The 22,566-nt window shown below is 50.4% G+C and overlaps 1 protein-coding gene across 5 annotated transcripts in view; it reads right to left on the bottom strand.

The window, feature by feature from the left end:
- Positions 1-1,641: 1,641 nt before the first annotated feature.
- The window catches only part of LOC135419513 (sentrin-specific protease 5-like), a 204,831-nt gene continuing 183,906 nt past the window's right edge, over positions 1,642-22,566 (bottom strand). For all 5 annotated transcript variants that reach the window (XM_064665971.1, XM_064665970.1, XM_064665968.1 and 2 more), the window contains one exon: positions 1,642-2,765. In XM_064665971.1, the coding sequence (XP_064522041.1) occupies positions 2,250-2,765 (516 nt within the window). In that variant the 3' untranslated portion in view covers positions 1,642-2,249. The remainder of the gene's footprint in view (positions 2,766-22,566) is intronic.

The raw sequence follows: 22,566 nt of genomic DNA, 5'->3' as shown, positions 1-22,566 counted from the left end.
ATGAACAAGATCAATATCACCATCTTGAACAACTCCAGGTATGATTGGCATGGAAAAAATCATCTGATTCAAGCTGTGGGAGAGGAGAAACACACTCTGGGGCAAGACCCTGCAGGTATTCTGCCCGTGCGGGGCAGAGAGGCGGAGATGAGCTGGTGTAAAGGCATAAGAGTGTTCTTTGGAGGAGGTCTCCATTTCAAGGGTAGTTTCTCCTCCCGGAGAGGCCGATCAGAGGTCTCAGGTTGTGTTCAGGGACCGGGAGTCGGGCAGACTGTTCTTGTGTGCATTAATCCCCTCCGTCTGCTCGCCATACGGGCTGCTGCGGCCGGCCCCGGCGGGGAGAGGAATGCTTTTGTTAGCCCAGCGCACTTGGCAGCCGGGAGGGATCTCTGGAAAGCAAAGCGGGCACTTAACGAACCGCGTCCTTCCATTATAATTAAAGTGAGACCCAGAAATCAAAGCTGTTATCTGCCTGCCCGCGACAGGCGAGACACTGCCCTCAGTCGCTGCCAAGCCGGGGTCCAAGCCGACCCATAGGCTTTCTGCCCCAAGGAATGGCTGTGGACACGGGCCAGGGCTGCCAGCGAGCCACTGTCACCAGCTGGTTTAATTTACAGGTAACCCGTCTCCAGCACCGGAGAGCGGCTGCAGGGTGCAGAGAGACCTCTGGCTGTCAGGGATCAATAGTGACAAGCTCCCCCCGTTTTCCTCCCAAGACTTCAGATGCTGGGTCACCTTCAGATGGGAGGAAAGCCATGGGTTTTGGCAGTGGTTCCCAGAATTGAAGTGCAAGCCTGGCTGTCATCCCCTACAGCAGGGCGATGGGGTGAGCATGGGGGATGCAACTGAGCTTTACCCTGCTTTGGACCAGCAGCAGTTGTCCAATGACTCAGGGGCAGCCTGGCAGCAAGTTTTAACCCCAATTGCCCCAGAATTTATATGCACAAGCATAGGATGAGGAAAGGATGGTTTTAGCAAGGAGGACCTCCCCTGCCCAGCATCCCAGGGCATCCCATGGGCATCAGCACAGCATCACACTCCCTGCCAGGCCAGGATGGCTCCTTGCACTGGGCTGGCGTCTCTGTGGCCGCTGCAGAGACCAGACTCGGCAGGACCCTTCTGGTTGGATCAACATCTAATGGCCACAGCTGGGGGGAACAGCCGAGCCGGGGATGAAGGGGTGAAAGGGCAACGACTGATTCACAAACCACCCAGTCACCAGAACAAAATTCTCCTTCTAACAAGGCATGGAGCAAACAAATTATCTTTGTTGTTAGGAAATCTGTAAGCACTTATGGTTATAATTACCATCTGTGGTTTTGCCATTCAGGTAAAGTAGCAGCAGCAGCTCCGATATGGGTTAGGCTCAGCCCTGCGAGCTGCTAATCAAAACCAACCCCTTTGCCTTCAGGTTGAAGATGATGTCAAACTTTATTGAACGTCCACCTTTGATGGCTTTACCTGAGACCTAGTAACATCTGTGTCCTACTCACAGTAGCTCTGAAAGGTAATATGTGTGGAAAAGTGAAGCTGCCTGCCATCTAAGCAGTAAGCTCCAACCGAAACATCACAGCTTCAGGAATCAATAAAACACAATCGAAAAAAAATAGAAAAAGAAAGTGTAAACAACAGAGACCAAAGCCCAAAGAACTGGTCAGAAGATTTATATGCAGCTTAGTTCAAATTTCTGTAATCTATTTAAATTAATAGCCACGTCCCATGCTAAATTGCTTCCAGAGACCAACAGCTTCCAGGTTATTTCATTCTTTGCAAGGGAAGCACAGAGGGGGACCTTGCCGTGGGCTTAAATACATGGTGCAACTCATCCTTCGAGGGCTGAAGTCCGGATGTGGAAGGAACCTGGACATGGCAGTGAGCTGGATAGGTCCCCCTTAACTGCTGCCCAGCACCTCCCTGCAGAGAAGTGCACTGGGAAGCAGGTTTGGTGTTGCTGTACCCTACTATTTGATGCTCTCATTTGGAGTGGGGGCAGGAGCATCCTTCTATGCTCAGTGCCCATCTGTGCTGTGCCCAGCTGAGCACAGCAGACAGCAGCACGAGGGAGCCCAGTCTCCATCAAGGAGGTTGTCCTCACCATGCCACATGCTCCAAAGCTATTTGGGCTTGCCCAACATTTTCCATTTTAAGAGCTTCCCTCAATTCCTTATAACTGTGCCAGCATTTAGCTGGAGTTTTCAAAAATAAGAAAATCCCCCGGAGCTGGGGGCACAACCCGGGCCAGGAAGATTTCAGCCAATGTGCCGAATGAGGTTCTGGAAAACAAAAATGGCCAAATCAAGAAATTTTTGCAGCCGCTTCAAGGAGAAGCTTGAATGCCTCTGCATTTGTGGTGGAGAGCTGAATTCCCCTCGGGTGCTACAGTAATTTTCCCAGTGATAATTCTTCCAAGTTGTTGCAATATCTTGAGCTTCTGAAACTCCTGGGTCACCCGTGCTGAATGAGGAGCTCGCCTTTGCTGACTGACAACTCAGAGGATTTATCCAAGCCCCAACTGGAACTGCCAGGAGAACAGAGCTCTCTCTGTCCTTTGCACCTTGCAGCAGATGAGGTGACTCACATTGCATGTGCAAACTCTTCCAATTCCGGGAAAGGAGAGAAGAGAGAAGAAAATTGCACAAAGGAAAGGGAAAGGGAGGAACGTGCCAAAATTCAGCCTGAGGAGGGCTGGGACTTGGCAGGGGCAGGAATAGTGCCACAGAAGTTCCATAGGAGTTCTTGGGCTGGATCACGGGATCCTCAGTCTCCTACAATGAGAAGGCAAGGCCATTTGTCAAGTACCACCTCTTATTGGTGCTAGGCAGAAACACTTAAATCCCTGTGGGTGAAATTCCCGATGTCAATGCCTATAATTTTCTTGAAATGGAGTAGCATCAGACTACCTAGACTGGAAGCTGCACCCAGCTTTCACCCCTTGTCTGTAAGCTCCCAGGAAGGAAGGTGCTCACAAAAAAAAAAAAAAAAATCAGAAAGGTGGAAGTCTCCTCCTCCCTCTCTCCATCACACACTTGGTATCTCAACACAAAACCCCACCTAAGAAGTTTGATTTTAACTAATTCTCTCTACCAGATACCACCTCTGGCAGAAACCAAGCCCTGGGAATGAGAGCCCCAAAAGCTGAAAGCAGGAAAATCTCCTGGAAACCATTACACAACCCAGCACTGTTGCGACATGTCTGAGGTATAATAAACAAGGTGCTCGACATACCAGCAATACCATCGCTCTGCCCTGCGTCACTGCCACCCACTTGCAGGAGACTTTTGTCTGTCCCCAAACCTCTTTTGAGCCTCAAGGGCCAGATTGAAATCCTACCCAGTATTATCCTGGTCACCCAGCCCCAAGGAACCACCGTCCTGGAGGGAGGTAACAGCCCTGGGAAAATGGTGTTGCATGGATTTGGTGTTGCTGTTCTTCTGGGTGGGACGTCTTCTGAGGTTTCACTGATACCATTTCTATCTGTTAGCACAGTAACCACTCTTACTGTGAGTGGTAAAAGACCTTTCCCTGCACCTTACCTGCTTCGTGGAGTGCAGAGCCATGCACGGTGCCTGCAAAACCCTCCATCCGACAGCATCCCTCTCCATACACCTGGGATCCAGCACCACAAGTACAGAACCTCTTGCCAAGGATGGAGAGGTTACCCCCCTCCCAGGGCAGCTGTTCTGTATAAACCATGTCCCACAGATTACCATCTGAGGGCAATATTTTAACCACAAACTATTACTGTTTACCCGTTACAGCGGCAGGCAGGTGCAGGATGCACTTTACACTGAGTCATGGCCGTGTGAGTTATGGCCAGGGGGATCAAGGCACTCAGTGGCACTGAGAGCTGCCATTGCTCTTCCCTTCGGTGTTACCTGGAGATGTCCTGAGGAGAACCCCCTCAGTTTGCCTGTGACTCTCCACAGCTTTTTAACAAGCCCTTTCCCTAAGCACAGCTTCTCCTTCTGCTTCTCACTGGCAGCTCCCAGAAAGGAGCCCTTCAGCCCCAGCCTTTCCCCAGATTCAGCGACCAACATCACGATACTGATCACAGGTGTCCCCCCAGGAGGGCTCAGCTCCCTGTGTCTCCAAGGAACAGGCAGCTGACAGGCAGAAGCCTGACAGATTCGCAGTCCTCATTTAGGCACCACCATCCCTGAGGGTGGGGGATGCTGCAAATGCTCCAAACTGAATGTGCGCCTTGGCAGGTGGCCACTGTCCCCCCACGCCAGGCTGAGGAGGAAAGCAGCCTTTGATCACCTTGGCTAAGGTGATGCAAGGTACACAGATGCAAGGTACACTTTGACACCCTGGCTCATTGCTGTTACCAGTTCACTGGGGGAAGGGAGGTTTTGGGGACAGCCTGATGGATGAGTAGAGAGCACGGTCTGGCAGCCAGCCTTGTGCTGGTCAGCATCACACTCCCTCTTCCACAGCCCACTGGCAAATTTCTTCCTGGAAATATTTGTAAAATGTAGGCAACTCTTTTAATAACTCCCACATGACATGCTTTTGAAAAAACCAAAAACCAAAAAAGGCAACAGAGTGTCAATGTTTCCTTCAAACTAATATCATGCTAATGCCGAGCACAGTGAGTGGTGGAAGAAGGTGAATTTACAGCAGATGCAGAAGGTGAAGTGCTGAACCCCCTGGGGTTTTGTTCCAGCTCTGTTGCAGACCCACCTGTGCTGGAGGAGACATCTGTGCTTGCATCCCCACCATCTCATGCCTCAGTTTCCCCAATGAACACAGGAGAAGGGAGGCCAGGAAGTGTATTCCTACCCACCAAGATATTCTGGAGATATGAGTGAGGAAAGAGCACATCATTGATGAACTACCCAGGCAAGCCCAAGCTGCTGCCCTGCTGGCAGCAAGGTGACTGGGAGAGAACCAGCCCTGCCATGCACAGGGACTGTGCTCCATCAGGATCTGATGCCTGGCAGTGGGGACAGTAGAGGCTGCAGAAAGCATCTCAAGGGATAATTCCTAGTGCCTGCACCTGGCTGGGGAATGAGCAAGAGGAGATGCTTCAGTCTCCTTTATCAGCCTAGAGAATGGCATGAGCAGCAGGGTCCCAGTCATGGCTTCCCCAGTCCCATTTCTGCCAATTCTCCTGCAGCAGCCCCAGGAGGATCAGCTCTGCCTGGCACTCACCCAACCCATGCAGAATCCCTCCCTGGCCTGGAGGAGAGAGGTGAAGGGGGAGGATGACACTCAGCCCTGTCATCCCAAGAGGCTTAGACCCTAGAATAGAATAGAAGTATCTTGAATTGGAAGGGACCCACAAGGATCATCAAGTCCAGCCCCTGACCCTATACAGGACAACCCTAAACCCTCTCCACTGAGTAACACAGGGGATAAGATTCAGTCCCCAAAAAATCCCCTTCAGGGAGCAATCAGAAAAAGGCTTAAATACTCTGGAAGACCCTCTCCATGCCAGAGAGCACCTCCTGCTCTGCTCAGCCTCCCACACCAGGTGTCAAAAATCCCACACTGCAAACATCACTGTCCCTTTTCCCCCTTGAGGCTTTTCACACCACGTGCCTCCCTCCACATTATCACACTGGCACAAGCCACTTCACCCTGTTTGCTGAAAGCATCCAAATTAGGAGGTCGGTGCAGCCAACAGCTCCGGGATGGAGCAAGATAGACTCACATCTTCCACACCACTGGTTTCCCAGCTTTCACAGGGTTGTGACTGTGCAGCTCCACAATGGCATTCACTGGCACAGGGAGCATTTACTGTGGGTAATGCTGGGGCTCTGCTGGGCTTCCAGACACCAAGATCTGCGTGTCTGACAATTCACATTCAGGAATGCTCATACATTGATATTTCCAATATTTGGGTACTGTAAAGCAAACGCAGATGATGTGGAGTCATTAATATGTAATAAGTGCAACTCCACTGTGGTGCTTTGACAGCCGCAGTTTTTCATAAGAGAATGACTCTTCTGAACACATTTTAAACCCAAACAAGCTTTTTCTTGGCAGCTGCTAGGAACTTGGTTTTTAGGAGGTTTCACTGGCTCAGAAGATTCCAGGGATGCCTTTGCCAAGAAGCCATCTACCTTTAAACCTCTACAAAGGTATAAAAAAGTCCCACAGGGCTGTGGGGGCATAACCAGGATGGCAGCAGCATGATGAGGGACACAGGTGGTTGGGGAAGTTCACTCCACAGCCCGTCACGTGGGCTGGTGGCCTAGCAAAAAGGGGTCCTGCAGCCCTAACCCAAATGGGTGGCACTGCCCCCTGGCCTGGGATCGGGTGGAATTTTTCTTGGGATGCTGTTGCAGGGGTGGATTTTTATTCCTTGGTTGTTTTTTCTTTAATTCCAGAGCCCTGGTTTCAGTCTGTGGGCTGACACTGGCTTTCAGTGCAGACATCAGGCAGCGCAGCTCTTCCTGCATCAGCTCACACCTGCTTCGTAAAGCTGCTCTCCATCCAACACACACAGCCTGTTTGCAAGCTCTGCGTATGTTTGCATAACCTCGGGTTTTTTTGGCCGGAAACCAGGCTTTTGGGAGGATTTCTCAGGCTTTCAAAACCCATCATGGTGCTGGGGCCGTGAGTATGTGTGCTCTAACCACACAACGTGATGGGCAGGAGGAAGGAGCGACGGCCGCGGGAGGGAAAGATGAGTCTGTCCAAGCTGCAAAAGCGGACTTTTTGGGATCACACCTTGCTTTTTTTTCTTTCCTCGGAGATATTTTCTTTCAAACATCATAAAAAGGTATTGGATATTCTTTCAAGGATGCCCAGGAGAGTTAGCAGAAGGGAAACCAGCCTGCAGCGTGGCTCTGTGGATAACTGATTGCTTTGCTCATTTTGGTCTGACCCAGAACAAATATGTTTCATTTTTCCAATGAGGTGGTAAAAAAAATACAGTCCCCTTATTTCTAGTTTACTTAGAGCTGGATTTTTTATTTTTTTCATTCTCTTCTTAATGCAGGGCAATTTCAGAACAAAAAGCCAAAAGAGGGACTTGAAAAATCACTTTTCAGGGTTTTCTTATTCTTGTCAATACAATTTGTCCCGCTCAGCCTGATTTCACAAACCCTTTCAGTCACCTTAAAACACCTTTTTTGTGGCCCTTTCATTGCTCACCACAGTCACCCTGTCCAGGTGCAATCCCCAGTGCCCCCAGCCAGGATGGGACAGCACTCCAGCACCAGCAGCTCCCATGCAGGATATAGCCAGCAGTGTGGTGTTCCCCTCTGCGCTGGGACCGTGCTGGCTGCTCGGCTTGGTGCCGTTTCCCCAGCAAAAGACGCTTCAGACTAAAGCTGAGATGCGGTTTGCCAAAATATTTGACAACACGAAACGCTGCCTGGCCGGGTGCCAGAAGCCCCATTTAAAAAGTGAAATTCGGCATGCTCCAGCCCCAGGAGCCGTTCCCACGCAGTCGGGGAGGGCAATGGCAGTGCCTGGGGGTGGGGATGAGGCAGAGGGCCCATCGCCTCCCCATTTTGACCGTGCTGGAGCATGAGCATCCCCGTAGGTCCCAGAGCTGTGGGAGACAGGCTGCACCTCTCCTGCCCAGATGACTGGGCTGAGGTGCACCCAGGCACCCTCTGGCAGGGCACAGAGAGCTCTCCTGAGATGGGTCATGGCTCTGGGGCAGCCTGCCCTCCTCCAGCAAGGCTTCCCACCGCAAACTCACCCTGACACAGCTTCCAGGTCCCACTGGCTCCAGCACAGCCTGCAGCTGAGATGCCAGCCTGGGTGAATGAGCCCTCACTGAATGCCAATGTTTCCCTCCACTCGCAGGTGGCTCAGGGGGACTGTGCCAGGCTGTCAAATGGTCCTGGCACTGCACTGTTTGCTGGTCCCCATTTGGGAGCTGTGAGCCATATGCCCTCCTTGCTGCAGCTTTCGTGGGACTCCCACCTGCCAAAAGCGATGGCTTGGGTGAGAAGCAGAGCACAGCAGGCAGCAAGGCTGCCATGGGGCAGAAAAACCCCCTCATGTCACTAAAAAAGGTAGAAGCTGCTCAAAGTTCCTGTGGCAGCATGACAGGATGAAGGCCAGGGCACACACACTACTTCTTTCCTTTGTAATCCAGTCAGGATTTAATGCCGGGTAAATCTGTCGCATGGACCTCATCTTTTTCCCTGCACTGTAAAGTGCTGAGCACACATCAGGGTGCTGTAAAACTAACTCATAATAAGAAATAAGGTCTTCCAGAATGAAAATCTAATGCATTATCCTCAGCACAGGGAGAGGTTAGCAGTATATTTGGGAGGCATCCCTGTCTTACGTGCGCTTTCTCCTCCTGCCCTCGCTGTGCCAGGTGTTGGGAATACCTTGGGTGCTCACTCACCTCTGTCCAGGCTGTTGCCCCTCCATCACAGCCCTCACAGGATGCCCAGAGCTGCAGCAGCTGCACAGGAAGATGCTGCCCATTGCCCTCCCACTCCCCCCAGCCCCCACTCGGAATGGCCAGTGTTGGTTTGACTCCAAACCAAACGCTCCAGCCTTTATTTGCATCACTTCATCTCTGTGCCAGAGAGAGAACGACAAAATTAAAGAGCAAAGCACCGCAGTAAATACAAATCTGAAAGCAGTGAGCAGCATCCCCGGCAGCAGTAACACATGTCCAAGAACTCGAAATCCCAGCGTAGAAAGATGGCGCTTCTGGAAAGAGGTAGCAGAAAAGAGGAAAGTCTTCTCCGAGATCCCTGAAGCATAAATCCCCGATTTGAGCTAAGAAGTAGAGCATTAAGATGGAAAAAAAAAAATCCCAACTCTTTGCCAGTATGCTGATGTTCATGAAAAGAATAAATATCTGGAAGGAGAGTAGCTGTTATTGCTGGAATAACACAATCACAAAGGAACACACCGCAGTGAATTACACTGGAACTAAGAGGGATGGACGCTCGCTCTGTACTCAATTAGGCACAGCTCTGAGGCAGGGAAACACACATTTTTCTAGAAATATTGTGCTTCTCCATAGCACAGAAACCACCTCCTGGATGGCAGAATAAAGTAAAAAAAAAAAAAAAAGAATAAAGGGAACAGAAATCTGCAGTATCATAACAGAAATCACAGATCAATGTGTTTGCCCTAGGAAATGAACAGATACACATCAGGACTTGGCAGCTAAAGGAGTCTCCCAAGCAAAGCAGAAACAGCTCAAAAGAGAAGGAACAAAACTGAGAGGGAGAGAAAGGGAAGAGGGAGCGGGCTCTGGAGCAGACACCATCAATCTGCACATGTGGAGAAGGAGTCAGCAGCAGTACCTGCCTCCCGACCAGCAAAAGCTGTACATGCAAAGAGGGAGGACAAACAGCTCTGAGAAAATACAGATTACTTGCTTCCAAGGAGTTTTTCTTGCCAAAATTTACAGGCCTGCAGTTCTCAGTTAATAGATGGAGCTCCCCTTAGAGCTTCTAATGGAAGAGGCTGAAATGAAAACCACCCGTTCCCCGAGGGAGAGGGGGGTCAGATCCAACCGCCTGCACAAATGTGTTCTGCATCATCTCTGCCGGGACAGACCCCTGGACACCTCATCACATGCCCTGAGATAACGAGCTATGTGGAAGTGGGAATGTGGATTTTTAAATTAAAAAGAAGAAACCGCCTAGCACAAAGAGATCATCATCAGAGGGAAATCCCAGTCTCCTGGCGCACCTCAGACATGTGGGGCTTTGCTTCTTCCCGCCAGGACACCTCCAGCCTGACCACTGGTGAATACCATGGGATTTCTGTGCCTCATCTGCCTGTGGGGTGGAGAGGGTAAATCCATTAAACTCGTGCAGATTTTAGCCTTCCAGCTCCGCTCCCCAGCAAAGAGTCACTCAGGTTTCACTTTGGTTCTGGTTGATACAAGGCGGAAAAAGGAGGGCAGAGCACTCAGCTCCTGGGCACCTTCTCTGTGATGATGCTGCCCCAGGTGGGCAAGGGGACTTGGGGACAGTGGCCAGCAAGTGCTGTGCCAGCTGCAGCCATCTGGAAGAGGCACCCACCACTCGTACCCAGCCAGCAACTACTCCAAACACACCGTAATCAATAACTCTGCCCCGACAGAGACACACTCCCAGACCTGCACAAGCTGGCAGGCAGCAAATGACACAATGGTAAAAAGAGGGACCCCAACAGCTATTAAACACAATAGGCAGCAAACGCCTCCATCGATATTCTGGACACACAGCCTAACTCTCACCATAAATCACTCCTGATAACACTGAGAACACAACCTTTGCAGAACTGGCAAGGTGTCGCACAGCTACACGGGCAGCGTTAAATGCAAACTCTTAACGGGATGACATATTTGCAGTTTGCCTGCATATGCCCTGCGTTGTCAGCCTGTTCCCAAACATACAAGGCAGGATGCATTGGAGTCCTGGCACCAAGCAGGGCACTGATGGATCCAAAGTGGTAATGGAAAAGTGAGGTGCCACGGAGGATTGAGGAGACTGGAAGCAGAGCAAAGCCCAACTGGCCCAACATCCAGGCTGTAACACCAACTTAAAAAGGCTGCAAACAGGGTGTGAAGGGACTGACCCTGCCCCTAGCATGTTCTCTGTTTGCACATTCAGCCCCTCTGTCCTCTACAGCCCTTTTAACCCCTGCAGCCACTTCTCTCCCCCTGGCAGCCCATGGGCAGCCAAGCAGGAGACAGGAAGGGGACCAGGACAGAGCGACCCCCACACTCAGCTCCTGGGGAACAAGGTGACCATAACAGTGATTCATCTGACAGGCCAAAGGCAGGTGAGTGAGCTCCCATTGAATCAGGAATATACAGTGAGGTGCCACCAGGAAAGACTGAGTGTAACCCAGGAGTGAAACCAGCACTCAAGACACAAGGGCACACTGTGGAGGAGAAAGGCACATGCAGCCATATATGTAGTATGGAGCATGCATATTTAGTGTATTTGCTTGGCAGATGGAATAATTTTGTTAACAGACTATTTAAATTCCTGAGGGGGTACCTGTAACTATTAGAAATTGATTTTATGAGCCTGTTATACAAACATTACTCTTCAAGGTCTAAAGCATATTGAAATTCTTCCTGTTCTCTCTCAAACAGATGGTGCTAGGAATTTTTCTGAACCTACTCGTATCCATAAATACTACCCGCCAATCCCTCTTGCAAGACAGAAACGATCCTAATTAGAACGGTAAGCCCTCACCATCTTTTCCTCATCACACAGTTACTATAAAATGCTCCAGAATAGGATAGTTTTGGCAAACCCCTCCCCAGGCAGCGGCCGTGAGTACTCCCCTATGTTTGTCATGATAGACAGAACAAAAAGGGCCTCGGTGCCTGGAAACAAGGCAGAGAGAGTGCGTGGGATAGTGACAGAAGTAGGCAGTGTCATCCTGGGCTGAGGATAACAGAGGGCTGGAGCTGGATAGGGTTGGGGATGCAATGCCAGCAGGATCACACCTCCAACCCCAGGTTCAGCAACACACTCAGATCTTCGGAGTACACCAAGAAATTGCAGAGAAATCAATGTAGAGGGTGATATTCTTCTACAACAGATAAAAGGGCTGGAAGGATTGATTTTTTAAGGAAAAATTAAAAGAGCTCAATCTGCCAAGCTTGACTAGGCACCAGCCAGGAGCAGGCATTGGGGTGGGAGAGCCTAATGTGGAGCCTTAGGTGTCCAGGGTATTTACACACCCTCAGGAGCTGCTTTCCAGAGCATTATGAGCCAAAGTGAGGGGGTCAGAGGCAGGTTAGCAGTGTAAATACAGCCTTGAGCTCCTCCGGGTACCACCCGCTTGTGTCTGTGGTCGGCTCGGTGGGTGTTCAACCAGAAAAGAAATTTTGCTCACTGAGATATCTTTCAGGCCTGGCAACAGATTCATTTAATCAAGCAGCCAGATTTGTTGCAGGATGAAATTAATTTTGTTCTGGGTAGGAGTGGAGGTAGTTGAGGGAGATGAGGGCTCCTATTCAGGGGAGAGAAACAATACTTGGTGTGATAAGGTGCCTGGCCTCGCAGCGTGAATAGCAAACTGCAGCTCAGATAGGGCACCGGATATTTTTTTTTTACTATACTGCCATTCATGAACAACCCTGAGCTCAAATACTGACATAAAGAGCATTCACTGAATGGAAAAAAATCATTAAAAATTGTGGTCTCTTCCTGGACAACTCAGCAACAGAAAGTGCCAGCTACATTTGTTGAATAAATTGCTTGCAGGGAATAGTTTTTACTAGGTCTAAATGGGATGAAATTAAGCATAGAGGAATGAATGCCAAGTACCACAAAACTGTTCCTGGGTGTGAGAGGTACAAGGCAGGGAGCAGCCTCTCCAGGCAGACCTCAACAAAAAGCCTTCTCCAGACCCCTGGTACCCCCCTCCACTGGGCACCCCTCAGATTTGGGGCTGTTTGGTCTGAATTTGGCACTTCCGTGTCTCATCAGCAGAGGGCAGGGGCTGGCCATCGAGTCAGGGACTGGGCCATGGCTGGGCAAGTGGGCATGAGATTTCGGGGGTCCCTGCCCCCCAGCAGCCTGGAAGCAGGTTTATCCAGATATCTTCCTGCCAGTCCCAGTCCAGTGAGGAGATTACAGTGGATTGCTCGGATTTTGGAAGGTTGGGCATCTCAGGTGCATGGGAGAGGAACAGAGATTGCAGGAATTAATCCACCCTTTCTCCTCTGGTTCCTCTGCTGCTCAGCTGCAGTAGCTGTCCCCAGGCTCCCATCCTCAGTCCATCCTCAGCATTCCCAGGCTATTTCCTTCCCTGAGACCCAGGATTGCCGCAAGAAACAACCATGGCCCCAAGAGCAGAGTCAGGCCTGAAACCAGCATCAGGTAATGCTTTCCACCCAGCTATTTTCTAGGACTTCAGGGAAGGGAAGAGGGTCTTATTAAAGAAAAGAAAAAAAAAAAGAAAAAAAAATCCCCAAATTATTTGTTATTCCATCTGCTGTCTTGTTTGGTCAGCCCAAAGCAGGAGGTATCACAGGATGAGGGCTGGCGCCCTCTAAGTAAACATTATAAGGTTGTTTCACAAACTCCATCCTCCATGGAGGAGACAACATCTTTTTTCCCCTTTAACAGTCATTAAGACACAGAGCAGCCCAGGGCAGGAGGCTCACAGACTGCAGCCCCCATGAGCAGAGACCTCCATGTCCTGGCAGAGGCCCTCCAGCCTGGCCTTGTGCCATTTGCAGCCAGATCTCAGCCCACCAACACCTCCAGGGCAACAGGCACATGTTGAGTGAGATACCTACAGGGATTCCCTGAGCTTTGGCCCGTGGGTGAAAGGCATCTGTGTGCTCACAGTGAACAACCGGGGAACAGAAGATCCTGCCGTGCCCCTGGGGCGATGGCGCGTCGCAAATTGCCATAGACAGGGGACTGTAATGCAACCCAGCAGCAGCAAAGACAGCCAGCATCCTTCTTGGCTGAATGCACTAATGTGTTGTGCCATGGAGCAGGGAGGTGACAAACCCTTGCCGAGCAGACCGGAGTTGACACGGAGGTCCAGGCCTCCCCTGCAGGGAAGGGAGGCTCGAGGGGAGATTGGGCTAATCTGCCTCAAGATCTCCTCAAGATCCAAGGGCAAGAGGAATGCAGCAGCGCTGGCCTGGTCTCGACCTACTCTCTCCTGCCAGTTTACAAGCACAAGTATTGGGAGTCCCTTGGGAAGCAGCTGGAGGAGGATGGGTATGGATGAGGGTCTGAGGACCTTGGGGTAACAACTCACCTTGAGCCATGTGGAGCTTTTTGACTTGACACAGGTCCCGGCTGCCTCTCAGAGCCATGGAGTATCTCAGGGGGTCCAGATGGATGGTGCACCCACACAGCCCCACTAGTTAAGGCAGGAATTGGACAGCAGGAGAGCTTCAAGGAACAAAGATGCCCTTGACCTAAGAACTGCAGTGGTTTCAAATCCAAGAAGCAGCTCCCTTTCCAATTCAGCACCAGCCACATCCTGCTCTGATCTGACAATCAGATAAAAATCAAGTTGAAATTGTGTCTTGTTGCCTACCCTCAATCTTGCTTCTTCTGTGGACGGGACAAGACCCCTCAGCAGAAGGTTCCTGCTTGTGTCCTCCTCCAGATGCCTCTGAGCCACTCTGGGGGACACTGATGGGAGGTGCTGTGCAAACCTGGGGTAACAGCAAAGCTCTGGATCCAAAAAATCTTCCCAAGAAGCAGAACCGATGGCTGGGTACATGCTGTGCAGGAGGTCACAGAGCTGAGAAGAGTATCCAGGTGCTTCCTCACCAGCTTCATGAGCGTTTCCATCACACTGCTACAGCAATTACAGAATCAGCCAAACGGTTAAAGAGGCTGGAGGGTTTGATTTAAATAAATAATAATAATTTAGTTTCCAAATTGCTCCCGCATTGAGGTGCTTCGGGCTTTGTGCAATGCAATAAAAACCCTCTCTAAAAACAACAAAACATGCTGAAATGTTATCAGAAAACACTACTCATTAAAATTAACAATTAAAACAAATTAGAAAGGCTCTACTGACACGGAGGGCGAGGGAGAGCATCCAAACGAGGAAAAATGCCTGGTAATTTTTAGTCACTGATAAGTAAAATAATGGTCTCATTTAGTACTGATTACCTAGAATTATTTAATTTTACTTCAAATTATTCAATTTTTGGTTGAAGTTACCTAGTAATTTTTAATTACCGATACATAATGCAGTGACGAATGGCTCTTATTTACCTCTGTCTGCACAGAAGCGTGCAAGAAATCAATAGGCATTTCTGGCACATTATTAAGCGACTTGATGAAATGACAGGAATGCTTTTCCCATTAGCAGGAATTGCTGAGCCCCAGCTGAGGATGAGCACCGGGGCTGGGCAAAGGGTGAGGGAGGAGAAGCCAGAGTAGCTCTAAGGCAGGGAGGCCTGGAACACAGAGCAGCTTTCGGGAAGCGATGGGGTCAGAGCTGGGAAAATGCAAATCCACCCCCTTGCACTCAGGAAAGAGGCATTTGGTCCATTTTTAGCAGAGAGCAGGCTCAGCCACAGACTCTTGGCTGCCTCATTGATTTTTCCCTCTTAATGGAAACAACCTGCAGGACTGAAAATATTTGCAAACTGCTCAGGTCAAAAAAGGGAGCAGCAATAACAACAGGGGCAGAGGGGAGGCTCTTCCAGGGCAGAGTTGTTCTGTGCCCCTTTCCCAGCATCTCTAGGATGTTTGCTTTCCCCTGGGCATGCTGCCTGCTCTTTTTTTTTGTTTTCAATTCTCCAGCAAGAGCATTCCCTGGGTATTTGCCCCAGGTGGACCAGTCTTGTTAAAGATATGAGGGTGGAAAGGGTCAGAGGAAGAGGAACTGACTCTGTCCTTAACCTGTGCATGGCCAAAGATCACCTCTTGTCACCTGCTGGAGAGCTTGTGCCTCCTGCCAGAGCCAGGAATGCTCAGCCAAGTCAGCCAGGCAGGATTAGAGCTCAAAATGATCTACATAAATCAGATACAGAGCCAGGAAAAACAGGAGGGTGTTCACCAAGACAAGTTCAAGGTTCAACTGAGCAAATACAGGGCTGGGGGGGGGGGAAGCCTAAATAAATACGGGGAGAAGCTGGCAAGGCAGCTGCTCTGCAGAAAAGAGGTGGGGGATGTAATGGATCGCAGGCTGAACACAAGGCAGGAGCACTGCACTGTGACAAAAAAAAATGAAAATATTTTTAAAAAAGTATTTTTAGGAGATGTAAAAAGAGTATCTCACCTCCAGAGCCCTCCTCAATCCTGCCAGAGTCCTGCCTGTGAATATGCCTCATTTTGGGTGATGCTGGCTGTGTAACACAGGTGGGAAATGAACAGCAAAAACATGGCTGATGGCAGCGAGACCTGCCAGAGATCTGCAAAGCCTTGGAGCAGTTGTATGGCTGGGGTGGGCCATCCCCCAGGGAAGGAGATGAGAGGCAGATACCCAGGCTCCTTGGGTGGTGGGATGCTGGAAGGAGGAAGGCCCTCATCTATGCTGAGTGAGAAACAACAGGCTGAAGCTTCAGGGGGGAAAATCCCCTTTTGGCTGCAATGCTCTTAGCTGCAAACCCATCAGGAGTATCGCCTCCACCTCAGAGGGGCTGAGAAACCTCCCACAAACCCAACAAGGCTTGAGCTGGTCCTGTCTTGGTGCTGGGCTGTAGCCTTGGCAGCTACTGCTCCCCCCCCAGGAAGGGGACATGATGCCTCCCTCCTTGCCATCCCATGGTCACATCCAGACCCATCTCACCCTGCCCAACGCCACCAAGACAGTTTGGCTGCTGAAGTGTTTTCAGCAGTCACTCCTATTATTTTTTTCAAATGAAAGAAATAGCTGTGAAACACATGATAAAAATCTATAGCTCTCACCACCAGCTTGCAGATAGAGTCCCACGACTGCTCATATTGGAAATTCAATTCCAATCAGCGTATTGGCAGGAAAGGATTAGGGTCAGTGCCAAACACATTCATCGTGGCCAGTGCTTTCCTGAGCCTCTGTGTGATCCACCAGCTACTCTGGTACCTGCAGAGGGCCCATCTTGGGAGCTGGATGCTAGAATGGCTCTGTAAAGGGCTCTTGTGTCAGCACCCCATGATGTGCCCTGTGGAGGGTGTGGGCACATTCCTTGGTGATGCCTCCACATGCCCAGGCTGTGCCTGCCTCTCTCCTTCCCTGAAATGCTCCCCTTCAGATCAGTGAGCCCTGAGGCAGCTGCTCTGCTCTCTGCTGCACAAGCAATAGAGCCTGGTGAGCAAAACCTTCAATGGTCCTTCCAACACTGTTCCCCCCACCCTCTGCAAGGAGCATTCCCTACATCAAGATCCATATGGACTAACTAGCACACTAACCAGGATTTAGCACAGAGCAAGTGCCTCCAGGACCCCCTTTCAGCAGCTCTGGGGAACTATCCCATCGAGTATCCCAGTCCAAGCTGCTCAAAGACACCACAATGTACAGCTTGGTGTACAGCAGAGACGAGGACACCAAATTGCCCTTGGGTGCATGATGGCAGGGCCAGGGAGTGCTATGCCAGTCTAAGGCAATACAACAATGCACATTGGGTTCAGGTGCCTCACTGTAAAGGAGATATTGGAAATAGAGTCAGGAGTGGAGAATTTCAAGCCATTGGGTTTTTTAGGAGCCTGGAGATAAAGCTGAATAAAAATGAGTAAGGTAGAGGCATTACCCACAGGGTCTTATCTGATCTGGCACCCGAACCTGCTATTGCCTCCACTTCCCTATCTTGAGGAGCTTTTTAAATGCGCACAGCTACAAATCACACCCTTTCAGTTTAAGTGTCAAATTAAATCAAGACAAACGCTCCCCTGTTCCACATTTCCTTTGGTCCTTGGCTAAGCCCTACAGCCCTTTCCCAAACCTCCACCTCCCACAACCTGGCAGAACCCCAAGCCTTTGCCTTGGGAGACATCTTCAGCCTGAACTTCCCATCCCTCTGGCATGCAGAGCTGCTCCACTGCCAGCCCCTCTTTTCAGCAAGAAAGTTACTGAAGACTTTTTGCAGAGGGAGGCTTGCTGTCAAACTCTTCCAGTCACCAGCTTTAAACCCTTTACCAGAAAAAGTCAGGCAAAACTGAAGCTCATCTTGGCATCCAGCTCACTGCATATAAACGAGTGTCCATCCCTTACGCAACAGTGAAAGTTCTACCGGGACAGATGGCTAAATACAAAGACCAAAAGCTAAAAACTGATAAGAAACTCATTTTTACACCAGCACATGATTAATGTGTGGAACTCATTGCCGTAAGATACAACGAGGCAGAGAGTTTTGTAAGATTTTAAAGAAGATCTGACATTTATGCGGCTAATAGAAGATTCTGTAGCTCCATGAGTCAAGGTAGATAAAAGGAAGATGCCTGGAGGGAAGATAAGGCCATGTGCTTCAGAGCATAAGCTAATGACTAATAGCAAAAGACAAAGAAGAAAGCACCCCTGGGAGGCTGGGTTTTTCCTGTGTACCAGGTGTTTGCTTGTACCTTCTCTGAAGGTCCTGGCACATGTTACTGCAGGATTGGATACGCGACGAGCTGCATCCCAGGCTTGCCCCAGGACAGCAACTCCCCTGCTCCTAAATTTCTACGTTTTGTTTTGGTTTTAAATTAGACCCAGATCTCAAAGGCCTGAGAAGCCTCTATCATTAATCCTCCTGACACACAACCTGGCTGCACGCGCTGGAAATCATTGCTCAGGGGTTGGCAGGGTTCCAGGCAGAGGGGACTCAGTGCTGACTCACGGTGGCCCCAGGGATGCTGACACCACGGGCAGGCACCAAGAATGCCAGCCTAGCTGTACCCACACAGAAAGGTCTTGTCTGAGCAAGAGCGTGGTGCTGCCTGGACTATACCAGCAGCTGGAAGGGCATGGGTGATGCTGGCAGGACAGACAGGTGCATTGCTGGCTGGCTGAGCCCCATCTCAACAGAGGGGCCACAGACCCCTGTACACTCAGGTACCCTCATTTTGGTAGTTGCTACAAAGTGTGAGGCCAACGTGTCACAGTTCAGGAGGCACAGTGGCAACTCACAAGCCTCTCCTACATAGCAGAGTTAGGAAAGATATCACCTATCCCGGGCTGGAGCCAAACCACAGGCACATCTCCACGAATGCTGGGTATGGTGGCATCAGAGCTTTGTGTGCACTTGCAGACATGTATTCCCACATCCCATCTCCATGCTCTTCCATCACACAACAACACAAGTCCACCTCCCACCTCCATCGGGTGTGCTGCTTCACTGCCTTCTCCTTTGAAGCCCCTTGTGCCTGTGAATCAACATCCAGAGCTGTCACTGGCCGCCTGCCGGAACGTGCTTTGTGCCTTGGTCCAACATATCTTACCTTTGCAGACTTTACATGATCTCAGCCTCCTCCTCCCCCAGTCTGTCTGTGGGCTCTGTCCTGCCTGCCAGCACACAGAGCTCTCTTTGTCTAGCTACTGTCCTCTGAGACGTGGATGTTTAGGTCCCAGGACCCATCCCCTTCCCCTACATCCCTGCATCCAACTTCCACTCCATCAGGCAGCTGTAGGGCCATTAACACCACCCAGGGACCTTACTTTGAGGTTTATGGGCCCAAATGCTCCTTATCTACTGACCACTTCTTCCACACAGAAGTGGACCCCATCTCTGGGGCCAGCCTGTTGCTCTCTGCCTGGCCCAGCTCTGCAAGAGGCAGGGCTGCTCTGTCTGCACAGCACCTTGGTGTTACTGGAAAGCGCCTCAGCTGCAAGGTGGAGATGGAGGTCAGAGCACTGGAGGATGATGATGATTTCAGCCCTGCTGTACAGTGCTTTGCTAGGACCAGTCGTTCCTTGCCTTCATTGCTACCTCCCCACACCCACTTTCCACTGTGGTGGGTTAACACTCTCTATCCCCCTGCAGTGGGGGATAGAGTGCCCCATGGGCACTACCACTCTCTTCCTGCCCAGCTCCATCAGCCCCCTTCCTCACCCCCCCTCTCCAGGGCTGCTACTCCCCCTCACACACCCCCATCCCCAGCAGGGCTGGCCTCTTCTAAACTTCCCCACTCCAGGCAGGAGACAAGTTCAGCTGCAGCACTCCTAGTCTAAACAAAAACAAGGGTGCAGCACCCCGACCTTCCCCTCCTCCCCCCAGTGCTCTCCCTACGTGCTTGTTTGTGCCTCTCCCAGTCATAGTCTGTCATTTACTGACAGCGTTTCTGCCTCCCTAATTTGGAGTTGGGAGATCTCTGAGGAAAGATTGCTTTTTCTTTTAATTGCATATCTCCACAGCACCCAGTCAGGGCACCAGAGCACACACAGCCCCATCAGGAGCCAAGTGGGTACCAGCTCCAGCTCACACTTGCGTTCATGCCATGCGCTGAACAGCCACAGACCAGTGATGAGCCCACCTTGACAAGGGCTACAAGCACAAGGAAAGGATAAAACCCTAAAATAACTCCCTCTGCAAGAAGCTGCCAGCAGCCAGACCTGTTGGGGAAACCCATCCCACCCTTCATCCCTATTTAAAAAGGCTCAGCTGCCACTCAGCAGGGAAGACCCAGATGTGGAGGAGCTGACAAGCCTTTTAGCATCCTGGCAGGTTGCAGTGAATGGGTGTGATTTGCTCCACCCTGATGTAGCAGAAAGTTCCAGCTGTGGGTAGCACTCCGGCATTTGTTACAAAACAGCTCTCTGCTCCCCACCCCTTTTTTTTTTTTTTTTTTTTTTTATTTTCTTAAGAGGAAAAGTATTTGCTTCAGACAGCATTTAGCAGAGCGCTGTGGTACCCGCCGGCTGCCCCCGCGTTGTCACAGCCCTGGCTGTGTGGTGCCCATGGCCCTGCTGCCATCTTCAGGGCATCTCCCACCAGCTCCTGCTGGCCCCGGGTTGCCGCGGCTCTGCGGGAGGGCGTTCCTGGCCACGGCTCCTCGGAGACCAAAGGCTGGGGGGAAAAAAGCCAACAGGCAAGTTCTGGAGGACTTTCCACAGCGCGATCCAAGAATTAAAAAAGCTAAACAGATTTTACATATTAAGACTACAACCCTTTAGTGCAACATTAAAGACTATTTACTTAAGAGGCTGTGGATGTTACGCTGGGAAGTTTTCCCTTCCACAGATGCTCCGAGCAGCAATGGCAGAAGTGTTTTATCACGTCGCTGCTGGAGCCAAAAATGCTCGTTACCCTCCGAAAGGGGGGGTTTGCCAGTGCTGTTGTAATGGGCAGCTGGTCCCTGCCTGCTGGCTGTGGTGCTTTGCTGCTCTGCTATCATGTGCCCAGGGTAGCCATGGGACCATCACCAGCAAGTCACTGCCCTTATGGTTAATTATAGAGTGAGGGCCGAAGGGGACGTGGAAGAGCATCCACAAATCCTATCCTGTGCCATTATCCCAACATGGCATCGCCCAACCTTCCCCTCCTCCCCCCTCCAGCTTCTCTCCTCTGGATGACCCTTGGGAAAGCTGGAAGAATTAGGGATTAACAGAGAAAAATATTTCACCTAATCAAAAAAATGATATAATCAGAAGAGCTCACTGCGAGCCCAGAAACCTGATGGGCTTTAAAGCTTCAAGTTCTTCTCCTGACCGCAGGGAGCCATTCCCACTCCTCCATTGGAGGTGAAAAGAAAGCTAACGCCTCCTGCTAAATCCAGATAACCCCGTTCATCTTCTGTGGCAGATCTTTAAAGTTTTTACTGGAGAAGAGCCAAACACCGGGAAACCCAAGTTTCACCTCCAGCCCGCTCTTGGGCCACCTGTACTCATGTTGGCACGGCCACGACAGCCCTGCGCTGCCTCCCGAGCCGGCCTGTGGTTTCCTCCCACCCCAGACGGCGCTCCTGGAGCTCTATCTCCAATTCATTATGCTAAATGGGAGGAACCAGAAAACCAGACTTCAAGTCAGCAGATTTTTACTGGGATGAAAAAAATAAAAAAGAGCAGGTTTGGCTTTTTGTAGACACACTTCCCACTGCAAGAAAGTGTGGGAAACCCCAGTGGGGCTAAAGGAGCCATTTTGCCCCAATCTTTTGATTGCTCTTCCCTGTCCAGGTCTGTACCCGCCACAGACCCAGTGATGTCTCCCGTGGTTTTCAAAGTTACGACCACCTGAAATTGTGTTTAGATGAGAATAGCAGCTTTCATTAATGTCTAACACGTCCCCTGTGTGCCCAAAACGCTCAGAAAGTCGAAGAAAAATTAAAAGCCATAATGTATTTTTTTATTCTTATTGATTTTTAAGCCTATCTCATTTTGGAGAGCTGGCTCATAATTTTGGAGCGCTTGTGGGATAGTATAAGTACCCAAGGCCTCATGGTAGGATTGTACAAAGACTTTTCCTCATGTTTTATTTTTCAGTAACCTTCATAGCTAAACCCAGTCTTGTGGAGAAGAGTTTTTAATATTCAGACTGACAAAAATAATTACTTTTCAGTATTATGTGATAAATCACCTGATAGGGCCATGGCACTGGAGTTCACGTGGGCAAGCTGGCTAGGACAGACCTCCAGTGAAGTGTGGGGACCAGCCACCCAATCCCAGGGCTTCCTTGCTTTTCCCTGGGTGTTACTGTACCACTCTGGACTAAACAACAGAATACTGGGAGCCCCAGGATGCACTGGCATCTCCCGGTGTGCATGAGGAGGCTCGGCTAGCTGTGCAGGGCACACCACGAACCCAGCGGCTCCATGTGCACATCCTTGCTCAGGAAGCCGTGCTTTAATCAAGGCTCTGGGATCCTTCCTTTGCTCGCCTGGGGCGGGGGGGATTTTAACTCTAAACACATTAGTGTGCGAGATTGAAAGGTAACGTGTCCTCCCGGGGCTGCCGAACAACGGAAAGGAGCCTGGGTTTCATTTGCACAGAGTGCGCAGTGGGAATTTCCCTAATCAAATAAAAAGAAAATGAAAAACTCACTCTCTCCAAAAGTTTAATTCTCTTAATTACATTAATTGGAGAAATATAGGAACCTCCTTTGCACGCCTTTCTTCTCTGCAGAGGAGAAGGGCTGCAGGAAGGGACTTTTTGTGCATGAGGGCATAAGCTGGACCTGCATCTGCTGGCAGGATGGGATGGGGATGGAGGAGGGACAGCAGGGATACTCTGTGGTCTTCCTTGTCCCAAAAAGAGAACAAATAAAAAATGTTTCCTCCACCCAGATCTTGGCCTGGGTAACTC

This window comes from Pseudopipra pipra, chromosome 10, assembly GCF_036250125.1.
Source record: "Pseudopipra pipra isolate bDixPip1 chromosome 10, bDixPip1.hap1, whole genome shotgun sequence".
NCBI lineage: Eukaryota > Metazoa > Chordata > Aves > Passeriformes > Pipridae > Pseudopipra > Pseudopipra pipra.
Note: the sequence above shows the minus strand (reverse complement) of the source record. Positions and strands in the feature narration are given on the sequence as shown.